This window comes from Elgaria multicarinata, chromosome 9 (genome assembly GCF_023053635.1).
Source record: "Elgaria multicarinata webbii isolate HBS135686 ecotype San Diego chromosome 9, rElgMul1.1.pri, whole genome shotgun sequence".
In the NCBI taxonomy this organism is placed as follows: Eukaryota; Metazoa; Chordata; class Lepidosauria; order Squamata; family Anguidae; genus Elgaria; species Elgaria multicarinata.
Genome location: NC_086179.1, coordinates 63,823,158 through 63,842,751, shown reverse-complemented (window position 1 = coordinate 63,842,751; position 19,594 = coordinate 63,823,158). Strand labels below are relative to the sequence as shown.

Here is a 19,594-nt window from a genome sequence, read left to right as displayed (position 1 = left end):
CTCCCCCACTCCCTTACCCATTTGAAATGCCTCCTTTCCCCTCCTCTCCGAGTTCATTTTCCTGACCCTCCCTACAAATGGGAGGGGGTCAGATCTCCTATCCCCGCCCCCCTCTGAAGTTGTATCGCTGTCTTCAATATTAGAGCCTGGAATCTGAACTCTCCTATGGCCATCAGGTGCTGTCTAGGAGTCGTAGGATGGCTCCATTAGTTGCCTTCACAAACTTAGTCTAAATTCATAGTCTGACTAGTCTAACATTTCTGCCAAGCCATTATTTTAAAAGGAAGTTGCAAAAGTTGCATCATAAATAGAGCTATACATCCTTAACAAATTTCAGATATCATTGGATGCTTAGAAAAAATATTATATTACACTGAGTCAAATGTGTTTGTATGAACTGTGCTGTACTCACAAGCAGAAAATGGAGAGCTTTTGGTGCAAAAGAAGACTGTCACTCTTCTGCTTCCATCCCATATTATAAAATCTCAGAATTCTTGCAATTGAACTTGAATACATGCTACTCCTCCTGAGGCATCTTAGTCCCTATAACTTACTTGGTTTGTAATGGGATGGGTGGTACTTTTGTATATATCCACTGTTCTACACGTAGCTCTTTTGCAGATTAAATACCCCTTATTTTCCACTACAGAAGGAGTTGCCATTTCATTGTTTCTGTCCATTATTTAAATTAAATTACGTCCCATAGGTGTCCTCTTAAAAAATGTAATTAAAGAAAACCAAAGCCAACTAGCCGTATAAAGGATGTTTTAACTCAGTCTGTTTTGAAGGTCCTTTGTTTTTAATATAATGCATTCCTAAATATAATTGTAGTTTTGGCAAACATGCCAAATTAGTTTGTAGAGGTTTTACTAAAAGTTCTGTCATAAAATGCAGTATTCTGAATTTTTAGAGAATTCTGTTCAATCATATTGGAGATGGCGCTTTGCCTCGAAGTGATCCTAATTTGTCTGGTCCTGAGAAAGGTAAGCATTTGATTTATTAGACTTTTGTTTCCTGCCTCTCTATAAAATACCCATGGTGGTTCACAACCAAAAGTAAAGCAATACTCTAGGGTGGATAGCTTGTGGCCCTCCAGATGTTTTGGCCTACAAAACTAGGTGGCATAGCTAATGGTGAGGGATCATGGGAGTTGTAGGCTAAAACATCTGGAGGGCCCCAAGTTGCTCACCACTGCAATATAGAATATAAAAAACCCAAGGTATCAAGTCAAATTTTATTTATTTGTATTTATAAATGTATGAGTCACATTTCAATCCAAATAGTTGCCCAAGGCAACTTACAATTGAAACATACAAAACAAATTTTAAAACTTTTTTAAAACAACAACAACATGTACAAGTAAAGTATAAGTATATAATATACCTGCATGTACCTGCTCAGACCCTTAGGTCATCTTCAGAGGCCCTCCTCTAGATGCTGCCACCAAAGGAAGCTAGGCAGATGGCTACAAGAGAGAGGGCCTTCTCAGTGGTGGCACCCCACTTATGGAACAAGTGGTTCACCTGGCACTACATTGTTATCTTTTCAGCAACAGGCAAAAACTTTCTTTTCTCCCAAGCATTTTAGAGGCCTGCTTCTAGATTATTATGACAGGCTTATCGATTCTTGTGCTGTTTATTGTTTTGTATTATATTATATTGTATTTTATATTCTTAACTGTGTTTTAAAATTGTATTAAAGTTTTTTTATCTGGTTGTAATCTGCCCAGAGAAATTTAATTGTTGGATGGATGAGAAATGTACTAAACAAATATATAAATAAACAAAATTATATAAAATTATAGCTAATGCTACAGTGAATGCCATGTTCCATTAGGTACCAAAGTGTAGCTAAGTGATCCCAGTTACATTACTTATAAGGCAGACATTTTATGTTAACGCTTGGGAGCTTGGAATATGGATGCCCATTTTTCTCATTATCTTCCAGCTGTGAACAGCACTCCCAGCAGCTGGAGCCTGGACAGTGGGAAGGAAGCCAGGAATATGTCAGAGAGTGGAAAGCTTATGTCTCCTCCTGTGCCGCCACGGCCTACACAAACTGGTATGTGCCTGCATCACAACCTTTCTTTTGTGTGACTGTTCTAACACAGGCTGAAGCCAACTCAGGTTTGGCTGGCCAGCAAAAACTCATGCTAAGGGTTGGTTTGAGCCTGCGAGGCCAATCCACAAGACAAAAAGGGGAACAGCAAAGATTAAAGATATGGATGAATGGAGTTTCATTTGTCAATAGCAAAAGACCATTACAAAATACAATACTATGTGAAATTTAGCAAAACGAAAGATATACTATATGGCAATACAAAATACCAATGAAAGCAAGCACACAATACCACACCTGTATAAAAGGTCTATGATACCTTGATAGGCCTTCCCATTGATACACCCACATGCTATATAAGGGAAGAGGTAGGGGTGCTTCCCCTAGAGTACTCTATCTGGAAGTCCATGCTCTTCTATTATCTTAAAACAAAATATACAATAAATAAGCTGGTTAGTTTATGCATAGATGAGCAGAGATCTTCCCGCTCAACAAATAACTGGCTACATCGCTGCGAAACCAAAATGAGATACTTTGGACTCGACCCCAAAGTAATATTGGGTGGAGACGTACAACAACAGCGGGAACTAATAAGACAAACTCTACAGTGTCATTTCAGTAAAATCGATATGGATACGATTAAGGCTTTCAGATATGCCAACAGTTACCCTTATATAAAAGTAAAACATAGGGAAGAAAAATATTTAACTGAAATTGCCACCCCTGAGCTCCATAGAGCCCTTGCCAGTCTGCGATTTCAGTCTATGCTGTCCAACTTTAGAGAAGGAAGGCACAAAAATATCCCAAGGGAACAGAGACTGTGTATTTGCAGTGCCCAGGTGGTGGAGGACACAGCCCACTACGTTCTATATTGCAGATTATATGAGACCCCCAGGAATAGATATTTAGCAAGGTATTTGAATCAAATGGCCCACAGCACAAACCGGGACAAAATTGTCCATCTTCTCACAATGAATTCTATATCGTTGAATCTAGCCTATTCTGCGGTGAATGCGGCAAAAATCAGGAAAGCCTTTTTGAATAAGGATGTACTCTAAGAATATGATAATTCAAATGGCGTCCTATCGGGAGCCATATGTGGAATAATACTATGTAAAGGTATAATGTAATATATGTATTGATGTATTTGTTGTATTTTATTTTATATATGACTTGTAACTGACTAAAACCCATTCAGGGCTGCCCTAATAATAAATGAAATGAAAAGGTCTATGATAGATCATCTTCTTTCCAATCCACTGCAGACAACTTTTAAAAATATTGTGACGGATTTTTTGTGTTACTACCACAAACCTTGTTTGTGATTAAATTACTATAACCTGCCAACAAGTCGCAGGTAATGTCAGTTGGGGGCCATCCTGCTCGTATTTTCAAAAGATCTCCCAGAAAGTGAGCCGGGGGTCCTTAAAGATAAAGAGTCCTGTCCTGCTAGGAGTTCATAGCAACCAGCTGAGATAGTTCTCAGTCCAATAGAGAGCCAACGGTGTGACAGGTTGCTCTGGGGGGAAATAGGGCAGAGGCAGGAAGGCGAAAGGGAAGAGGGGATAAATGGGATGCAGGGAAACTAGGCATGGGGGAACTGGTAGTGTAGGAACCCAGAAGAGGCAGTGAGGCAAGGTCTGCAAGTGGAGGTAGCCTGTTGCCTCCAAGTTCTGGGGAGACTATATATTTTTGAGGAGCCCAGGGCTCCAGCTTCAATGTAAATCTAAGAGAGGGAATTAGGAAGAGTATCCATCCCCCTTCTAAGAGGACCATTGCAGACCATAGGGAGCCCTAAGTGAGGACTTCTACCAGTCTTGCAACCTGGCCATTTGAAGTAATAATGAAGTGGGGGTGGGAAAGCAAGATCTGCATGTTTCTGGCTTCTGTGGAATTGGAGAGGAGATGTCTATGTGGGGGGTCCGATTATAGAGCATAAATCAGACTTCAGTCAACAGAGACCATCGTGGACCATGCACGTGATCAAGTTGGGGTCTATGGGCCAGATCCAGCCCACCTGAGGATCCTAGAAGGTTGTGCCTCCCTTTCCCAGCTCTTTTCCCCAACCATTGATCATTTGGTGCTTTCCCACCTTTTTTCGGGGGGGGGGCAGTTTTTCCCCATTCTAAAAGCTTGAAATGCCTCTCCTAAGGCTTTGTGACTGGCAGTAAGAGCTTGGAGCTACAAAATGCTGGTGTTTGGGGTATTTTGACCTTGCTGCATTTGCCTTCAGCTCCACCCACCACTGGAATGCAGCCCCTGAGAGTTTCTTCAACCTTGAATTCAGCCCTTCGGCTGAGAGAGGTGTGGCACAGATGGCCCCGGCTGCCTTTTGTGAAGAAACAAAGGGCCTTTCTCTGCTTGCAGTGTCTCCTGCCAGCACAACTGGCATGGGAAGTAATTGTACGAACTGAGAAAGCCATGTGAGTGTCCTATTGCGATAGGAGTCTCAGCGAGTCATGGACGAGCATCCCCCAGATTAGTTTGCAATTGGTCTGATATTTCCAATCTTTTGTAAAGAATTCAGAACAGGCTCAGGTTGTTGTTGTTTACTTACTGTAAGTTCTCTTTGGGTCGTGAAAGAATCCTTGAGAGAACTCATCAGCCACTCGCACCATCAGTTCCCCTCTTTTCCTAAAGCTTACGGACACCAGCAGTGGAGAGGGCTGGCCGCAGAATTTTCCAGAACCATGGAAAATCGGGAGTCTAGAATCTTGATGAGAAACACTGTGGATAGAGGATGCTCTTCTGTGCAAACAGACGGTCTTTTTGTGCAGAGGGCAATGTGAAGGGCAAGAAAGGGGGGGTTGTATAGTGCGAGCCCACTTGTCCTCGCTCCCCATCCTTTTGTGTAGAGCTTATACCCAAGCCTAACAACTGAAAAGGGCCACTGGCTATCTGTTTACACCAGCTTTCCCCAACCTGGACTACAAACACTTACTACAATCTTTGCTAGAATGTTCAGTGTTAAGCTTCTTCATCTTTCTCAGAACAAATCGATTGACAAATCGGTTAAATTCTTGTGAAACTGAACATATTTTCTTCACAGCATCGCCAGCTCGACATGTGACCTCAATTTCCCCTTCTCCTGCTGGAAGGTCTCCAATGAAGGTACTGGCCCCCACCCTGCATGAATTCTGAAGTATAGACTGTGTTGTGTCCTTTACATTGACCTGATTAATGGCCTCCTTTTCTCCTTATAATATTGACATACATTCGTTATATGTGTCACTTTCGAAAATGTATGTGTAGTACTTCTTGCCCTCAAATCATTTAGCTGTTGAAACTAGTGCTTCCTTCTTTTATGAAATAATATTTATTAGCAATTAATAACACATTTTAAAGTCCAGTGCTGTGCAATGGAAATAAACAACTGAGCTCTCAAACTCATCTCCGCTAGGGTAACTAGATGGTATATGCAGCTATGATTAAAAGGACCACGCTATTGTCCATAGAAGCCAGTAACTTCTATGCATTCAGGAGACAGTAGCCATAAGCCAGAATGTAGACAAACACTTTTATTTATTTTTCCCCATGGAGTAGCATCACAGCCATGCAATTCCCCTGAGTTCCAGTAGCATGAAAATTGATGGCTGCTGTTCCCACTGGGTGGTAGAACTAGATTCACAGTTATCTGGATTATGATCAGTGCCATCAGAGATTTAGTAGCTATAAGTATCAAACAACTTAAATAATAATAATAATTCTACATAACCATTTGAAGATAGTTTGGCAGCCTGCTGCTTAGAACTGCTGTGGTGGAAAAGTAAGGAAGAATGCCATGTACACATGTGAAGCCTGGCTCTTATGGACCTCAGTACTGCAAGCAATTCAAGTACAAGTTTAACTCAACACAGAAGAGTACCATTAATTCTAATGGAGAAGCAAGTGAAGGAAACATTCAGAAGATAGTTGGTTTGCCCACCTAAGTGTGCCACTGAGCTGTCTGCAAATTATCTCTCTCAGATCCCATTCAGATATTCCTTTTTGAAGTGATGTGGTCATCACAAAATGTCTCCATTCTTTACCATATAAGTTTCATGAGGTAAACATTTTTCATGAATATGTTCCAAGGCATGGGAAAAAGGCTCTTGAAAACTAGCAGGCTTCCCCATGTGGTAAAATACCAGCTGAAGTCATGTGGGGGCACATTCATAAGAAATACTCCCCACATAAAATTGACAAGAAAATTATCTTGTGATAGCCTCATCTGTTACTTCTGAAGTGTTACACCACTGAGAACTCTACTTTTACCTTGACTATAGCTGCTAGAGGAATAGCAATATCAAAGCTTTTAAGACCTAAGCCAAGGGTGGATAGATTTCAAGCTTGTGGAGTTTTCCTTCTCGAGCCAGCAATTTATCATCACAGTCATCCTATGATGTAGAGTAGGTTGAAAAAATATGACTGGCCCAAGGCCACTGAGTTGGGATTTATGACTGAGTTGAGTTTTCAACCACAGTCTTTCTGGTCCTAACTACTGGCTCTCCCATGGTTTAACAGGAAAAACGGAATGATGATGTGATTTTGAAGATTCCGACAGGAAAAACAAAATAATGCCTTGATTTTGAAGATTCCTAACAGTAGGGATTCAAACCCCAATGCATTCCAACGATGGAAACCCAGCATGTCCTACATTTAGTCTATGCCAATAAATACTATTACTATAGTACTAATCGTTATAGAGTACTTATACAGAATCTGTCCTGTCAGTGAGGAGTGTCAGCTTTCTAATTTGCATGTTGCAGCCTTTCCCAGCCTCCAGATGTTTTGGACTTCAATTCCCATCAACCCCAGCCAGCATGGCCAATGGTCAGGAATACTGGGAATTGTAGCCCCAAAATTTTGGAGGGCACCAGGATAAGGAAAGTGGATATGTCATCACTGCCTTTTCCTATGTCTTGTATCCATTTTGGGAAGCATTGATTTGAAAGCATACACATTTGTCATGTAAGTACTCATTTTTGGCATTAGAGGGCACAGTCTTACCACTTACACATTAGAATGTACTGAACTTTAAGTAGTTCCAAAGGTTTTGTAGTATTGCCAATGAATGAGCACATAATTGTAAACAGTAGCACCATTCAGTTTCTATTTTTGAAGCTCCAAAACCTTAACCTTTGTTGCTTGAATTCTTAGTAGCTGCAAAATTAAGTGCTATATATCACATGGAACCACAACTAATGCAGAGGAAGGTTTATCCATAATTTTACCTTAAAGAAAATACCCTTCCCCTTGTCTCTCCTTTACATTATTTTCGGCTAATGTCTCCTCCTTTTTTCACCCAGGGTTCAGTGCAATCATTTACGCCGTCTCCTGTGGACTACCATTCCTCAGGGCTCATGTCCAACTCCCCAGTCTTGTCAGGAAGTTACAGCAGTGGCATCTCCTCACTTAGTCGATGTAGCACATCTGAAACATCTGGCTTTGAAACTCAAGTCCATGAACACCCAGTACCAATTTCTAACTGCAACATTTCTGAAGAGCCAGTAAGAAAAGAAAGTAAGACTCCACCCCCTTACAGTGTTTATGAACGGACATTGAGGCGCCCTGTCCCACTACCTCACAGTCTAACCATTCCCATTCCTATGGATCCACCAGCACTGCCACCCAAACCCATGTTGGTCCGACCGAACAATCTGGAAAACAGTAGCAAGAGAACTGAACAGGTCCCTCGTCCTAGGCCTCTTCCACGAAAAGTGTCTCAGTTATAAGGAAAAGAAAAGAGAAACAAGTCATTTTGGGTAATGACTTAAGAGGAACAACACATCTAATATAGGCACTTTAATATTTTTCACAAATATTCTTTCCAGTTATTTTGTTTTTAAAATTGCTTAATATTATGTTGCACATTTTTGTCAAATGAAAGTACTAACCTAGAATGCCAGACACAGGAAACCAGACTGAAAGAACTGCATTTGTATTAGGTACAACAAATGTGGATGCAAACCAATTTGAATCAGAAGCTCGATTTATCAAACGTACGTTAATCAAAACTATACTTCCCCTTCACAACTTCATATTAGTATGACACTGTACTTTTTAAAGCATGCAGAATAATATGGTTTAAACTAAGTATATAAAGAAAGGCTCCTGTAACAAGCTACATTTTTGCGAACGTTTTGAAACTGTTTCTTTCCCACTTTTGAACCTGTTAATTAATTCGTGTACATGAACAAAAATAATGATAATTCAAGTGATTATATTGCATTGGAAAATTGCAAGGGTGTTATTGTAGTTGAGTTCATGAAACAAAACACTAGTTTTGGGTTGCTTTCTTTCTACTGACACTCCATTTTATTAAATGTACATATATACATTTTCAAATATTTGGGATTTTTAAGTATAAAATCTTCAGCACTTTGGTAATAATTTGTCTACGTAACTCTCATAATTTCCCCACAATTATTTTATGTTATTTGAGTTGCAATTTACTTCACAATTCCATTCAATTCATAAAAGCTTAATAATTTCAATAGACAATTGGTTGTGGAATTTGCACCTGACATTTAAAAAAATTCTTTGATCGCAGATGAAGAAATTAATGAGCAAGTTATTCCAGTGGTTCAATTCACTGTGTCCTATTAATAGTGACCAAGAAGTGGCCACTATCAGTGCTGTAGAAAGAGTAAATGTAAAGAATGAAAATAACTGGGAGCAAATAAGTGTTTATGGCGAATAACAGCAGAGGGCATTCAGTGTAAGAGTTCGGCTCAAGCAGCGGAATTATAAATCCGAATTCAGTCTTTACTAGTGAATTGTTTTTGTTACCTAATCCACCATCTTGTCTGTTTTGCAGCTTCTTAGTATCCAGATTGTACATTATAGCGCATGGCAGAAAGCCTGGGAAGTGTCTGGGAAAAGGCAGGTACCTTTCCCTGAAGGGCCCTGGCAAACAGCTCTGTGGGCTCGACAGCACATGTCCGTTCATGACAGGGCAGTTGCCCCTCCAACCATTTGTACTCTGGTAGATTACAAAATAATGTGGCATGCCACATTGGTCGTGAAGGGCTTTAACATGCACAGATGCATGGCCTCCCAGCTACCCCTTCTGTGTCCTTTTAACACCTGCCTGTGCCATTTACAAGTGTCGCAGTATCTCTACCCAAGTGCAGGTTGTGAAATTACCTTTAGGCATCTTGTCCTGACAGGAAAGGAAGAGTTCAGGGCGAGGGAGCTCTGCCGGTCTGGGCTCAGAAAGGGACGGCATGTTCAAATCTCCCAAAAGAAAAGAGCTTGGGATATGAGTTCTGTCTATATCTATCTTTCAGGGGTGCACAACTTCAGGCCCAGGGTCCAATCTGGCCCTCTGGAGTTCCTCAGACGGCTGTGCCCCCTGCCCCCCTCAGCCACTGATTCTTTGGTGGTTTTCCTGCTTTTGTGTAGTCCACCTCCCCATTCGAAAAGGTTGAAATGCCTTTCCTAAGGCTTGGTTACTGCCAGTAAAAGTTTTAAGCTAAAATATGCCGGTATTCTTTGGCACAGCTCCTTTTGCTTTTGGCCCCCGTCCACTACTGGAATGCGGGCCCCAAGACTGTCTCCGAAATGGAATTCAGGGCCAAACTAAACGTTCTCCTACTCGTGCATAGTGGAGCCATGCATGCTTGTATTCCCTATTCTCCTGCAGACACCGCCCAGAGAGCTTTGGCTATTGGGCGGTATATAAATGTAATAAATAAATAAATAGCCCTGATTTGGATCAGGACCATGGTGCTTCGAGGAGGGCTTTGAGCTTCCACTCTTTTCATCCTGAAATTTCACCTGCCTACCCCCGCAGGTTAGTTTTAAAAAGAAGAAGAAAGAAACTCTCATTTGCTACCAGTGCAGACCCCCCCCCCTCTTTTTTATCCCCTCAGGAGGAGGAATTTCAGGATGAAAACAGGTCAGGAGCTTCCTCTCCCAAAGCACCATGGCATTTGGGCTTTTGAGGTTTCTTTTTAAAAAAAACACACCTCAGCATTCCTTCATTCTGCTGTACATTCCACTCCCAAAATGTTGGGAAAGCTCAGGAGTAGGAGAAGCTATGGTCTGAAGCAAAAAAAGAAAGAAAGAAAAAGTGGTCCCCCTCGGTGCACAGAAAAGATTAGTTTGCAAGTAAGAGGTATTCCAGCTTGCAGCCCCAATTCCTGCAGAATGCTTTGTCAGGAAGTGCCCTTACTCTTGCCAGATGATATTCTAGGTGGCATTTCACTAGAAACCGCCTGCACAGCTGTTTGAAAACTCTTCCTAGCTTCTAGGACCATACAAACTGAAACAACTTGTACAGGCAATTTTTCTCTTATTCCCCCCCTCCCAATTTACATACTATTTGTAACATTTGTTTGCCATTCTAAGTATGATCTGTGTTTTTAAATCATACCGTTAAAAGTTATCTCCCCGTTTGGTTGGGAAGCTTGTGTTGATTTTAACAGTTTGCCTTGTGGATAGCTTAACTGGAACATAGTGACCACTTTTTATATTCCCTCAATGAAACCTTCAGCAGGTATATGCTGTTAATGGTAGCTATAGAGGTTTTCTATAATAAATGTTCAAGTATTTTTGTACATAACTGGTTAATTTTAATAAGGAGTACAACTATGTGGGGAAAAAGAAGCAAACAGTTGCGTATGCAGTAAGATTGTTATAATTATGCCAAATACTTTATGTAAGTGGGGGACACGGGGAAGAATATTTGTACATATATGCTTTTAACAATAATTCTGCCATATTGATTCTACAATGTTGAATGTCAGAAAATATTAATATATGTTGAAATATCTATGTTTAGCAAAAGTGTTTATAACTGGAAAAGGAGCATATGAATTTTAGCTTTGTACCTTGCTGATTTTGAAGTCCTGAGATTTCTTGAACTAGCTCTCGCTTTTGATCATAACATTTTCATGTCTGCATAACCAGATTTTTGAAGCTGTTAGCTACATATTTATGCTGTTGGTTTTTTTAAAAAAAGATATTGTAATTTAAATAAAGTGTCACAGACTGGATAACATCCACTTTGATCCCCTCCCCACCTTATACATACAGCTGAATCCGTGTGTTGCCTGGTGCTTTCAGCATAGTCTGAATCAGTGTTATTTGCTCCTCAAGTCCATTTTTAAAATATATTTGACAGTAAACAACATTTTTACTCACGTGCACGTATTACTGATGTCTGCTTGGCAGCAAAACATTTTAATGTAGTTAAATGTTTACAGATGGTTATACTGGTTGCTGAAGAACCGTAAATACAAAATAAAATGGATTGATCTTCATTGTACAATTTCATTTTCTGCTGAGTGCTGCGTTGTAAAACAGTTTGCCCTGGAATTAAAGTTTCAGATTCCTAGCTTTGATCCAACTTTCCCCCCCAATTTTAAAAGAGAGAGCAAGAGAGAGAAACACCTTGGTTGAGCCTTTCTTGTTGATAACAGATGTCGAAGAAATCCACAATGGAATGACTTGAGTTCATATTTCTAAGAATCTAACCTGCGGATTCCACAGTGAAAATGCATATTTCCTCCATAGGCTAAAGCATAAAAATGCCTCTTTGGGTGAGTGCATTTTAGAGGGGATTTGCACTTCCTCCATGGTGCTCATAAAGGCATACATGGACCTTCCTCTTCCTCCATCACAACAACCCTGTGAGATAGGTGAGACTGAGGCCTAATCTACACCTCCCAGTTATCCCAGGGCCAGCTCAAGGTCATCCCGGTGCATCCAAAGGGGATCCCAGGGTCAATGGGGATGACGTCTCAGTTGTCGCGGGATAACCAGGACCGTGGTTATCCCGATTTTTCCTGTGGCCCCAGGACAACCCGGAGGACCACGGGTGGTGTGGTGAGCATTTCTGGGTCCTCCCTCCTTCCCACGAGTAGCAGGGCTCATCAAACGGGCATAGAGCAGTGGGGAGGGGGCTCCATGTCCATCAGTGTGGGCAGTATTTTCACCATCCCCAGGATGGTTCTCAGCGGTTTCAGCACCAAGTTTTTTGCTTTTTTAAAAAAAAAATACTTACTTTGGCGCAGGATTGCACCTGCGCAACATCTCTTTTTCAAAAAACAACACCCGCTGCGGCGGAATGTCCCTCTTCAGTTCTAGGACAACGCGCTGGTTTTTAGACAGAGAGGGATGATCTCAGACCAGGTAAGCCTGGAATCCTCCCCCTCCCTGTCCCGGAAGGCCTCTAGTTGTAGATGAGGCCTGAGAGAGACTGATTGGCCCAAGTTCAGTCATTGACCTCTGTACCTGAGTGAGGATTTGAACCTGAGTCTCCTCAGTTCTAGTTTGGCTCTCTAACCACTGTGTAACTGTACTACTAAGAATAAAATGTAAGGGGCTTTGTTATCAGGGAAAAATTCATACAATACATTGAAATATCAAAAGTATTTACCTAAGTACCTTACCAGCTGGGGTGTATACATGGTACTACAGCAGAGTAGCATAACTTACATTGCTTGGACTCTGGTTTTTATAACTGCAAAACAAAAATGCACCAAGTGGTGTATACAAATATAGCAAAGTACTGTCACAAAGAATTTGATCTTCTTCAACCCTTCTTTCTTTTCCAATTAAAACAGTTCCAGTTCTCTGTGAACCAACTACTGTTCTTTTTTAAAGTGCATTTTGAAGCATATTGTGTAAGCAACACTACCTACAAATTGAAAGTCTACTTGTAAATAAACTTGTATTTGGATAGTATGCAATGCATTTTTTACATATGTAGTTTAGTGAACTATCTGGTGATTTCCGGAAACAATTAATGCTGTCATTCTGTATTGTCAAATGGCAAACAAAAAAGGCATATATTACCATCAGCAAGGTGGTGCAAAACTATGGGTGTGCTTCATGGTGAGTTCCACCAAGACAGGGTTGATTTCATATAAGGGGCAGGCTATAGATGGACAGTCCTGGACACATCACATGGAACAGCTGCGAGGACAAACCATCCAGGCGAAGCTATGCAAATTACGACCCCCAGTCATTGGTCATGATGCTGCTGAGATGTATCACCCTGTCACCACAGATATGGGAGTCGGTTGCTCTGAATTTGTAGATATAGTAAATAGCTGTTGAGTTGGAAGACATCTGGTGTGTGTTGCTGTTTCCCATATACAAGACATGTCTACTTGTGTAAAAAAAAGAAAAAGTGGGCGCTAGTTCTCTCTGACAGGATATGTCTGGGTTGGAACAGTACCATTCCAGACTGTAGGCAAGGACACACATGATTGAATCTCCATATTATTATTTTTAAATCTCTGAGTCTGAGTCTTATGTTCACCTTGCAACTTGTTCCTTACGATGGCTGCTCTACAGTCAGGAAGCTTTTTCTGAACATATTGAGAACAAAAATTATGCAGTATTCCTGGACATAGAAATGAATACTGTATACAGAGGGTCAACCAAAAACATGTTGGTTCCCCCTTCAACCCTTCTGTTCAACACATAAGGAAGGGATGGAGCCAGCAGGGACAAGGAACTTGAGGTGGAGCCAGTGTGTACAGCAGCATTCCTCCCTCTGTGTATTCTTCAATGCATGGAGGAATAGCTAAATTGGGTCAAATCTGCACAACTCCCCAATGATACGGTGGGAGACAAGCAGAAGATGCTGCTCTGCCTCCTTGCTTTTGTCAGTCTTGGCTTCTTGGAGGTCAGGGTGTTGGAGAAATCTGCAACCCATTCAAATGAGTTCAGATTTCTATGAATCCAACCTGTGGATTTGGAAGCAGACCACCTTTTTCCAAATCACAAGGGTTTTGCAGACTTGTTTTTCACTGGGGGAGGGGTTGGTGCTGATTTGCATTAGTGCTTATGTGCATTATTACTGTTAATGTGAATTAGCACAAGCAGAATGAAATACTGGTTAACCACCCGATTCCATCAATGAGCGGATGACGGAACAAAAGACGCCTGATAATCCGCAAAACAGACAGAACGGCAGTTAATCTTCAATCTGTTCTCTGCTTTTTAATATTTTGTTATTCTAAGTGGTTGTATTTGTTGTTTTAGTTGTTACTGAATTGGGGGAGTTTTATGATTGTAAACCACCCTGAAGGCATTGAGCGGTATATAAAGTTAATAAATGTATAAACAGATAGTAAATAATTAACTTAAAATATATTGTAATGTTATATGACCAGCACTCCATCCAACAGGTGATGCAGACCCCTGACCTCAGGTTCCGATCTTACTTTGTCATTTTGCCTTGAGGGAGTTTCTGAAAAATCCAAATCTAACATACAGCTCTTTAAAAAAATGAAGAAAAGAAAAAGGTTTGTTCCTCTAACAGCCAGAAAGGCTCAATCCTGACAGATAGTTCATATTAACCTTTCCATTTAGGGATACCTCCCGGAGTTTGTTCTGTTTCACTTAGCCAAGGCAAGCCACATCTAACATTTTGAATTAGTGCACTAATTACATGATCATAGCTGAGGTTTTTTGGCATCCTGCTCTGAAACCGAGTTATTCATGAATATCAATTACGACCAGTCAGAGCTCCTGACAGCTGATTTGTACCTGAGAGTGTGAGCAAAGGCTTTAATTAGGTAAATATACCTGACCTCTTCATCTGCTGCCAACTTGTTCCTTGTCTTTTTCAAAGAGCTCAGGCTATTATTTTTTGGTTTAACTCTTATCTGGTGTGGAATTCATCTCTTGGTCTTGGGAAGCAAGGAGAAAGGAAGGTGGAATGCTCAACATTGTTTAGTGTGGGCTGCTTGAGGGCTGGCACACATTGTGGAAAGGTATGGCAAAAGAAGACGAGGTGGTTTAAGAAAGCCTAGCATCCAGCTACTGTTGGATTGAATGGAAAATAGTTGGTGACTGGAGGCAAAGCCAGTAGCAGGGGGTCAACAGCATTGGATGCCTGCCAAGACCCCCACCCTCACCAGGGCCAGCCCCCTGGGAGTGGAATGCCTTTGGTATGTGTCTGTGTGTCCCCATGGTCAGTTTGGCAGGGTCACCCAGAGGATTTATGGGGCCTGGTACAGGTATGATGTCCACTGAGAACAACATTTCTCAAAACCTTGTTCTTTCAGCCACTGTGCTACAGTTTGCCCAAACTCGAACTATGCAACACAACAGAACTATCACGGGTTGTACGTATAATATTTTTTGTTTTGTAGCAGTTCCTATTGTTTGGTGAACATTTGTTATTTTAGAGTATCCATTACTTTTATTTTAAAAAATAATAAAGAAAAGTTATAAATAAAAAAGTTATCCAGTTGACTTCTTACAGCTTACGGATTTATTTTATTATTATTTACCTAGTACTTACAGTATTTTTAGTATTGAAGTCCCTCAAAGTAAAGCCATGTGTTTTTTTACCTAGTGCAAATGATACCAACCTGGAAATAGAAAAAGAAACATATTTTAAAACTAATTAAAGGAAGATCAGTTTTGTAATTAGTACCCTGTAGAACCTTGAAAGAAAGGTGACAGAAACTTGCTTTTTGCCAGCCTATCTCACTGCAGACAGTACATTAGAAAACAAACAAACCCGCAGCTACTGAGCTCAGCTTGGTGCCCTGGGTGACCGCTCAGCTCATTCACCCCTAAGGCTGGCTTTACCTCCATCTCCCAGCAGGCAACCTGGGGCCGATCTACACCAAGCAGGATATAACACTTCAACAATGTTATGAAAACGGTACATGTAGTGTGTCCTGGGCCTGGACAGTTGTCATAACCATTATAAACCGTTATAAGCAGTAGTGTAGATCCTGCCCTGCTATCAAACCCTGGAATATCCTGGCTTTGCTGCTGCTCACCCCTCTTGCAGTTGCTGCCTCTTCAGCTGTTCATCTTAGATCATGTAAACATTATGGCTGGCCGAAAACTATTTGCTGCCTGAGGCAGAACAGCAAATGAAGTCATGGTGCATAGTACTCACGCTGGCCAAGTTATTTTGGAACCTGAGGCAAAAAAAACCAAAAACTCCCAACGGCAACAAAAGCTTACAAGTGCCTCTCCTTTTCCATGGCAGTAAAATTAAATAGTGAACAATTTGCTGCCCTTTCAGGACACCCCAAACCAGCTAGTTGAGAAAGGTGCCTCACTCTGCCTAATGGTAGGGCCAACCGAGGTAATATTCTAATCTACTCCAACTAATTTATCTTATATTATCCAAAGTGCTTGTTTTTCAGCAAAGAATAACATTGTTTATCCCTGTTTGTATTTTACTCAGGCGGCTTTAGCATGTCCAATGTGAAATTTTATCTCAGCAGGCTCTCATTTGTTGACTCTTCAACACATGTAAAAAAGAGAGAGAAAGAAATGACAATTGTACTATTTCTTGATATCTTTGGGAATTGTGCCATATGTATACCACTGGGATAGGAAAAAATGTAACCCCACAATTTTTTACTAAGAAATAATAGCAAAAAGAAATAAGCGTGTAAAGTCCCTCTAGTATAGCATATGGGTTTATTGGTATGGTCAGTATATTCCTTTTAAATCTGCTATTATGAAGTGATATAACATTACTAGCTGTACCCTGCCACGCGTTGCTGTGGCTCAGTCTGGTTAAATTGAAAAGACAGAAAAGACAAAGCGGATGTTTCTAATATGTTTAATTTCACAATGCTTGTGGATATACAATATTTTTAGTTGTTCCATTGTCTGTGTAGATATAGAGATTGTCTGGTTTGCCGACTCTAGAACACACAACATATAATTGTCCATGTGAGAAGCAATCTGTGTCTAGATCTAAACCGCACAATTCTAAAGATTGGCCCTGAGCTTTGTTGATGGTGATTGCAAACGCCAATCGAATTGGGAATTGCAATCTCTTAAATTGAAATGGCATATCTGTTGGAATCATAGGAATGCGAGGAATGAGGACATCTTCACCTTTGAAAGGTCCTGTCAAGATTGATCTCCGACTATAACAATTGCCAGTTCGTCTATAGTTGGAGCATTGAATCTTCGCACATGTTCTCCAGCAGGCGTTTTGTCAGCATGAATAACAATCTTGTGTGTATCAGATGGCATCATGTCAATTGCTGTTTTGAACAAATGTACTAAATTGTTTTTTTCGTGAAGTAGCTGTTGCAGTTTTGAAACAATGGACCTTTTTATGCCGGTATAAATTCCGCAGCGTGCATTCAATTCATCATTGCCATCACCAATGAAATACATTTGTAGGAATTTATGTTGACTATCTTGAAACGGAAGGAAGGAGCTGGCTTTATGATAAATTTGTCCTTTGACTTTGAAAGTTGGCATAAATGGAGCTGTGATGATTTCTGTGCTGAACGACATCATTTGGAAGCATGAGTTGTATTTCCTGATGTTAGATAGGAAATGCTTTGATTCTGCGGTATATCCGGCAAGCAAAGTTTGTAATGGCTCTGGTGGTTCTCCAAGTTGAGGCAGTTTAATTTTTCCAGCAGCACAACACATTCCTTTTGTTTCTCCATTAAATTTAAGAGCCTTGCAATAAGGACACACTTCAGTCATAGTGCCAATGAGAACATGCCGCCTCAAACTATAATCAGCTGGGTTGTACCGGAATGCAAGGCGATTGTAATCGTGTGATTGTTTACCACGGAGTCGTGTTTGACACTGATGTGCTGTTTCTCGTTGACGTCTTTCAGCCCCTCTCAGCCTTTCGCGTTCATTATGTTGAGAACAAAGCAGATCTGTAGCTGTAGTACGCGATTGCCGTGCTCGCAACCGTGCATCCTCAAGTCTGGCTGAACGTTGCTTGGTTGATTCCTTGGCACGTATTTGAGCCATTTTTTTTCTTTTTTTCTCATTTGCTGAAGCCCGTTCTTCCTAAGTCTGATTTGCAATTTCTCATTGCAGTGCTTCCGCTCCGCGAGTACGACGACCTAAGTGTGATCTTCTGCGAGGCATTATTTGGATGAAGTAAAGCAGTTTGTTTGGTTTTTAAAAAAGATTTTTTTTTACGTTGAGGAGGTTAGTGGAAACTCATGGCAGTTACCTTTCTTCAGAACATGTAACTGTCACAGGTGTGACATCTATATTCACTCAGCCAATTGCGAGAGTACATGCAAATAGGAGAGGAGGCAGAGGGAGCAGATTGGCCTACTGGTTGGTGATGTCACAATGATCAGCAGGACTGGTTTTGAGGAGGCCTATTTCTTCGATTTTAAGACAAACCTTTGACCCCATAGAGAACATAGTTACATAACAACGCTCGCGTATTCGAACGCAACGCTGTGTCAAAATTTCAAAGCAATCGGTGAAGAACTTTCGGAGATATAACGACAGTAACGAACGGTCTTTTTCATTTTTATTTATATAGATAAACATTAAAAATAATATATAGCAGTCAGTTCAAACCATAATTGGTGAGCTGACATTAGAAACCCTAAGGTCAGCGTTCCCAATGTGAACAGCTGGAGACTGCACTTCTGCTTTAGCTACAGCAGTCTTAAGTAATAGTTTACATTGGCACAGCTAAAAAGACAGCCTGGAAATCAGATGAATCAGAGAGAGCTGAACTCCACTTCCTCTTAGTATGATTTTCTTGCTTTCTCCAAGCGCCTCCTTTGTGAAAACCAGAAGTGTATTATTACAAACATAAGAGCATAACAAGAGCTATGCTGGATCAGTCCAAGGGTCCATCTAGTCCAGCATTCTGTTTACACATTGGCAACCAGCTGTTGAACAGGAACCCATAAGGAGGACTAGAGTGCAACAGCACCCTCACACCCATGTTCCTCAGCAACTGGTATATATAGGCTTACTGCCTCTGCTACTGGAGGTAGCACACAGCTTTCAGGACTAGGAGCCATTGATTGCCTTCTTCTCCAGGAATTTCTCTAACCACCTTTAAAGCCATCACTACATCTTGTGGTAGTGAATTCCATAGATTAACTATGCACTTATGAAGAAGTACTTCCTTTTATAATTCCTGAAATTCTCCCACTAATCAGCTTAATGGGATGAAGTATTTTGCTCTATCATTTTGAGAGAGGAAGAATGTCTCCCTATCACGCATAATTTCTTACACCTCTATCATATCTCTCCCCTTACTCTCTTTTCCCCCAAGCTAAACTATTCAGCTGTTGTAACCTTCCAGGCCCTTGATCATTTTAGTCACCTTTTTTCTGCACTTTTTCCAACTCTACAATATCTTTTTTTTCAGTATGGTGATCACAACTGTACACAGTATTCCAAATGTGGTCACACAATTGATTTGTATGAAGACAATTTGACATTGGTAGTTTTATTGGTGGACCATTTAGTGGTGGACATTTTGATTGAGCTGTCCACCATGACCCCAAGATCTCTTTCTTGGCTGGTCACCGCTAACTCAGATCCCATCAGGTTATACTTGCACTATTGCCTAAAGATTGAAAAGAACCTCAATTTTCATTTTATTGTTCATCCCGTGAGAATCTTATAGACTGGTCTATAAATCCTACAAACAAGTAAACATATAAATGGTTGTCAGAGCATTTAAATGAATAGTCACCACATATACAGACCACCTTAAGTACCTCTTTTGTTCAGTAAGCTACAGGCGATACATTGCCAGGGGAATTATATAATTAGCAATCGTTTCTTGAAACATGATAATTTAAGTTTAAGGAAT

At 40.7% G+C, this 19,594-nt stretch overlaps 1 protein-coding gene across 1 annotated transcript in view; it reads left to right on the top strand.

The window, feature by feature from the left end:
* Positions 1 to 11,353, top strand: part of DOCK4 (dedicator of cytokinesis 4) — a 293,588-nt gene extending 282,235 nt beyond the window's left edge. The window contains exons 51-54 of the mRNA XM_063134026.1: positions 911 to 983; positions 1,948 to 2,061; positions 5,108 to 5,169; positions 7,347 to 11,353. Coding sequence (XP_062990096.1) covers positions 911 to 983; positions 1,948 to 2,061; positions 5,108 to 5,169; positions 7,347 to 7,772 — 675 coding nt within the window. The 3' untranslated portion in view covers positions 7,773 to 11,353. The remainder of the gene's footprint in view (positions 1 to 910; positions 984 to 1,947; positions 2,062 to 5,107; positions 5,170 to 7,346) is intronic.
* The last annotated feature ends 8,241 nt before the right edge of the window (positions 11,354 to 19,594 follow it).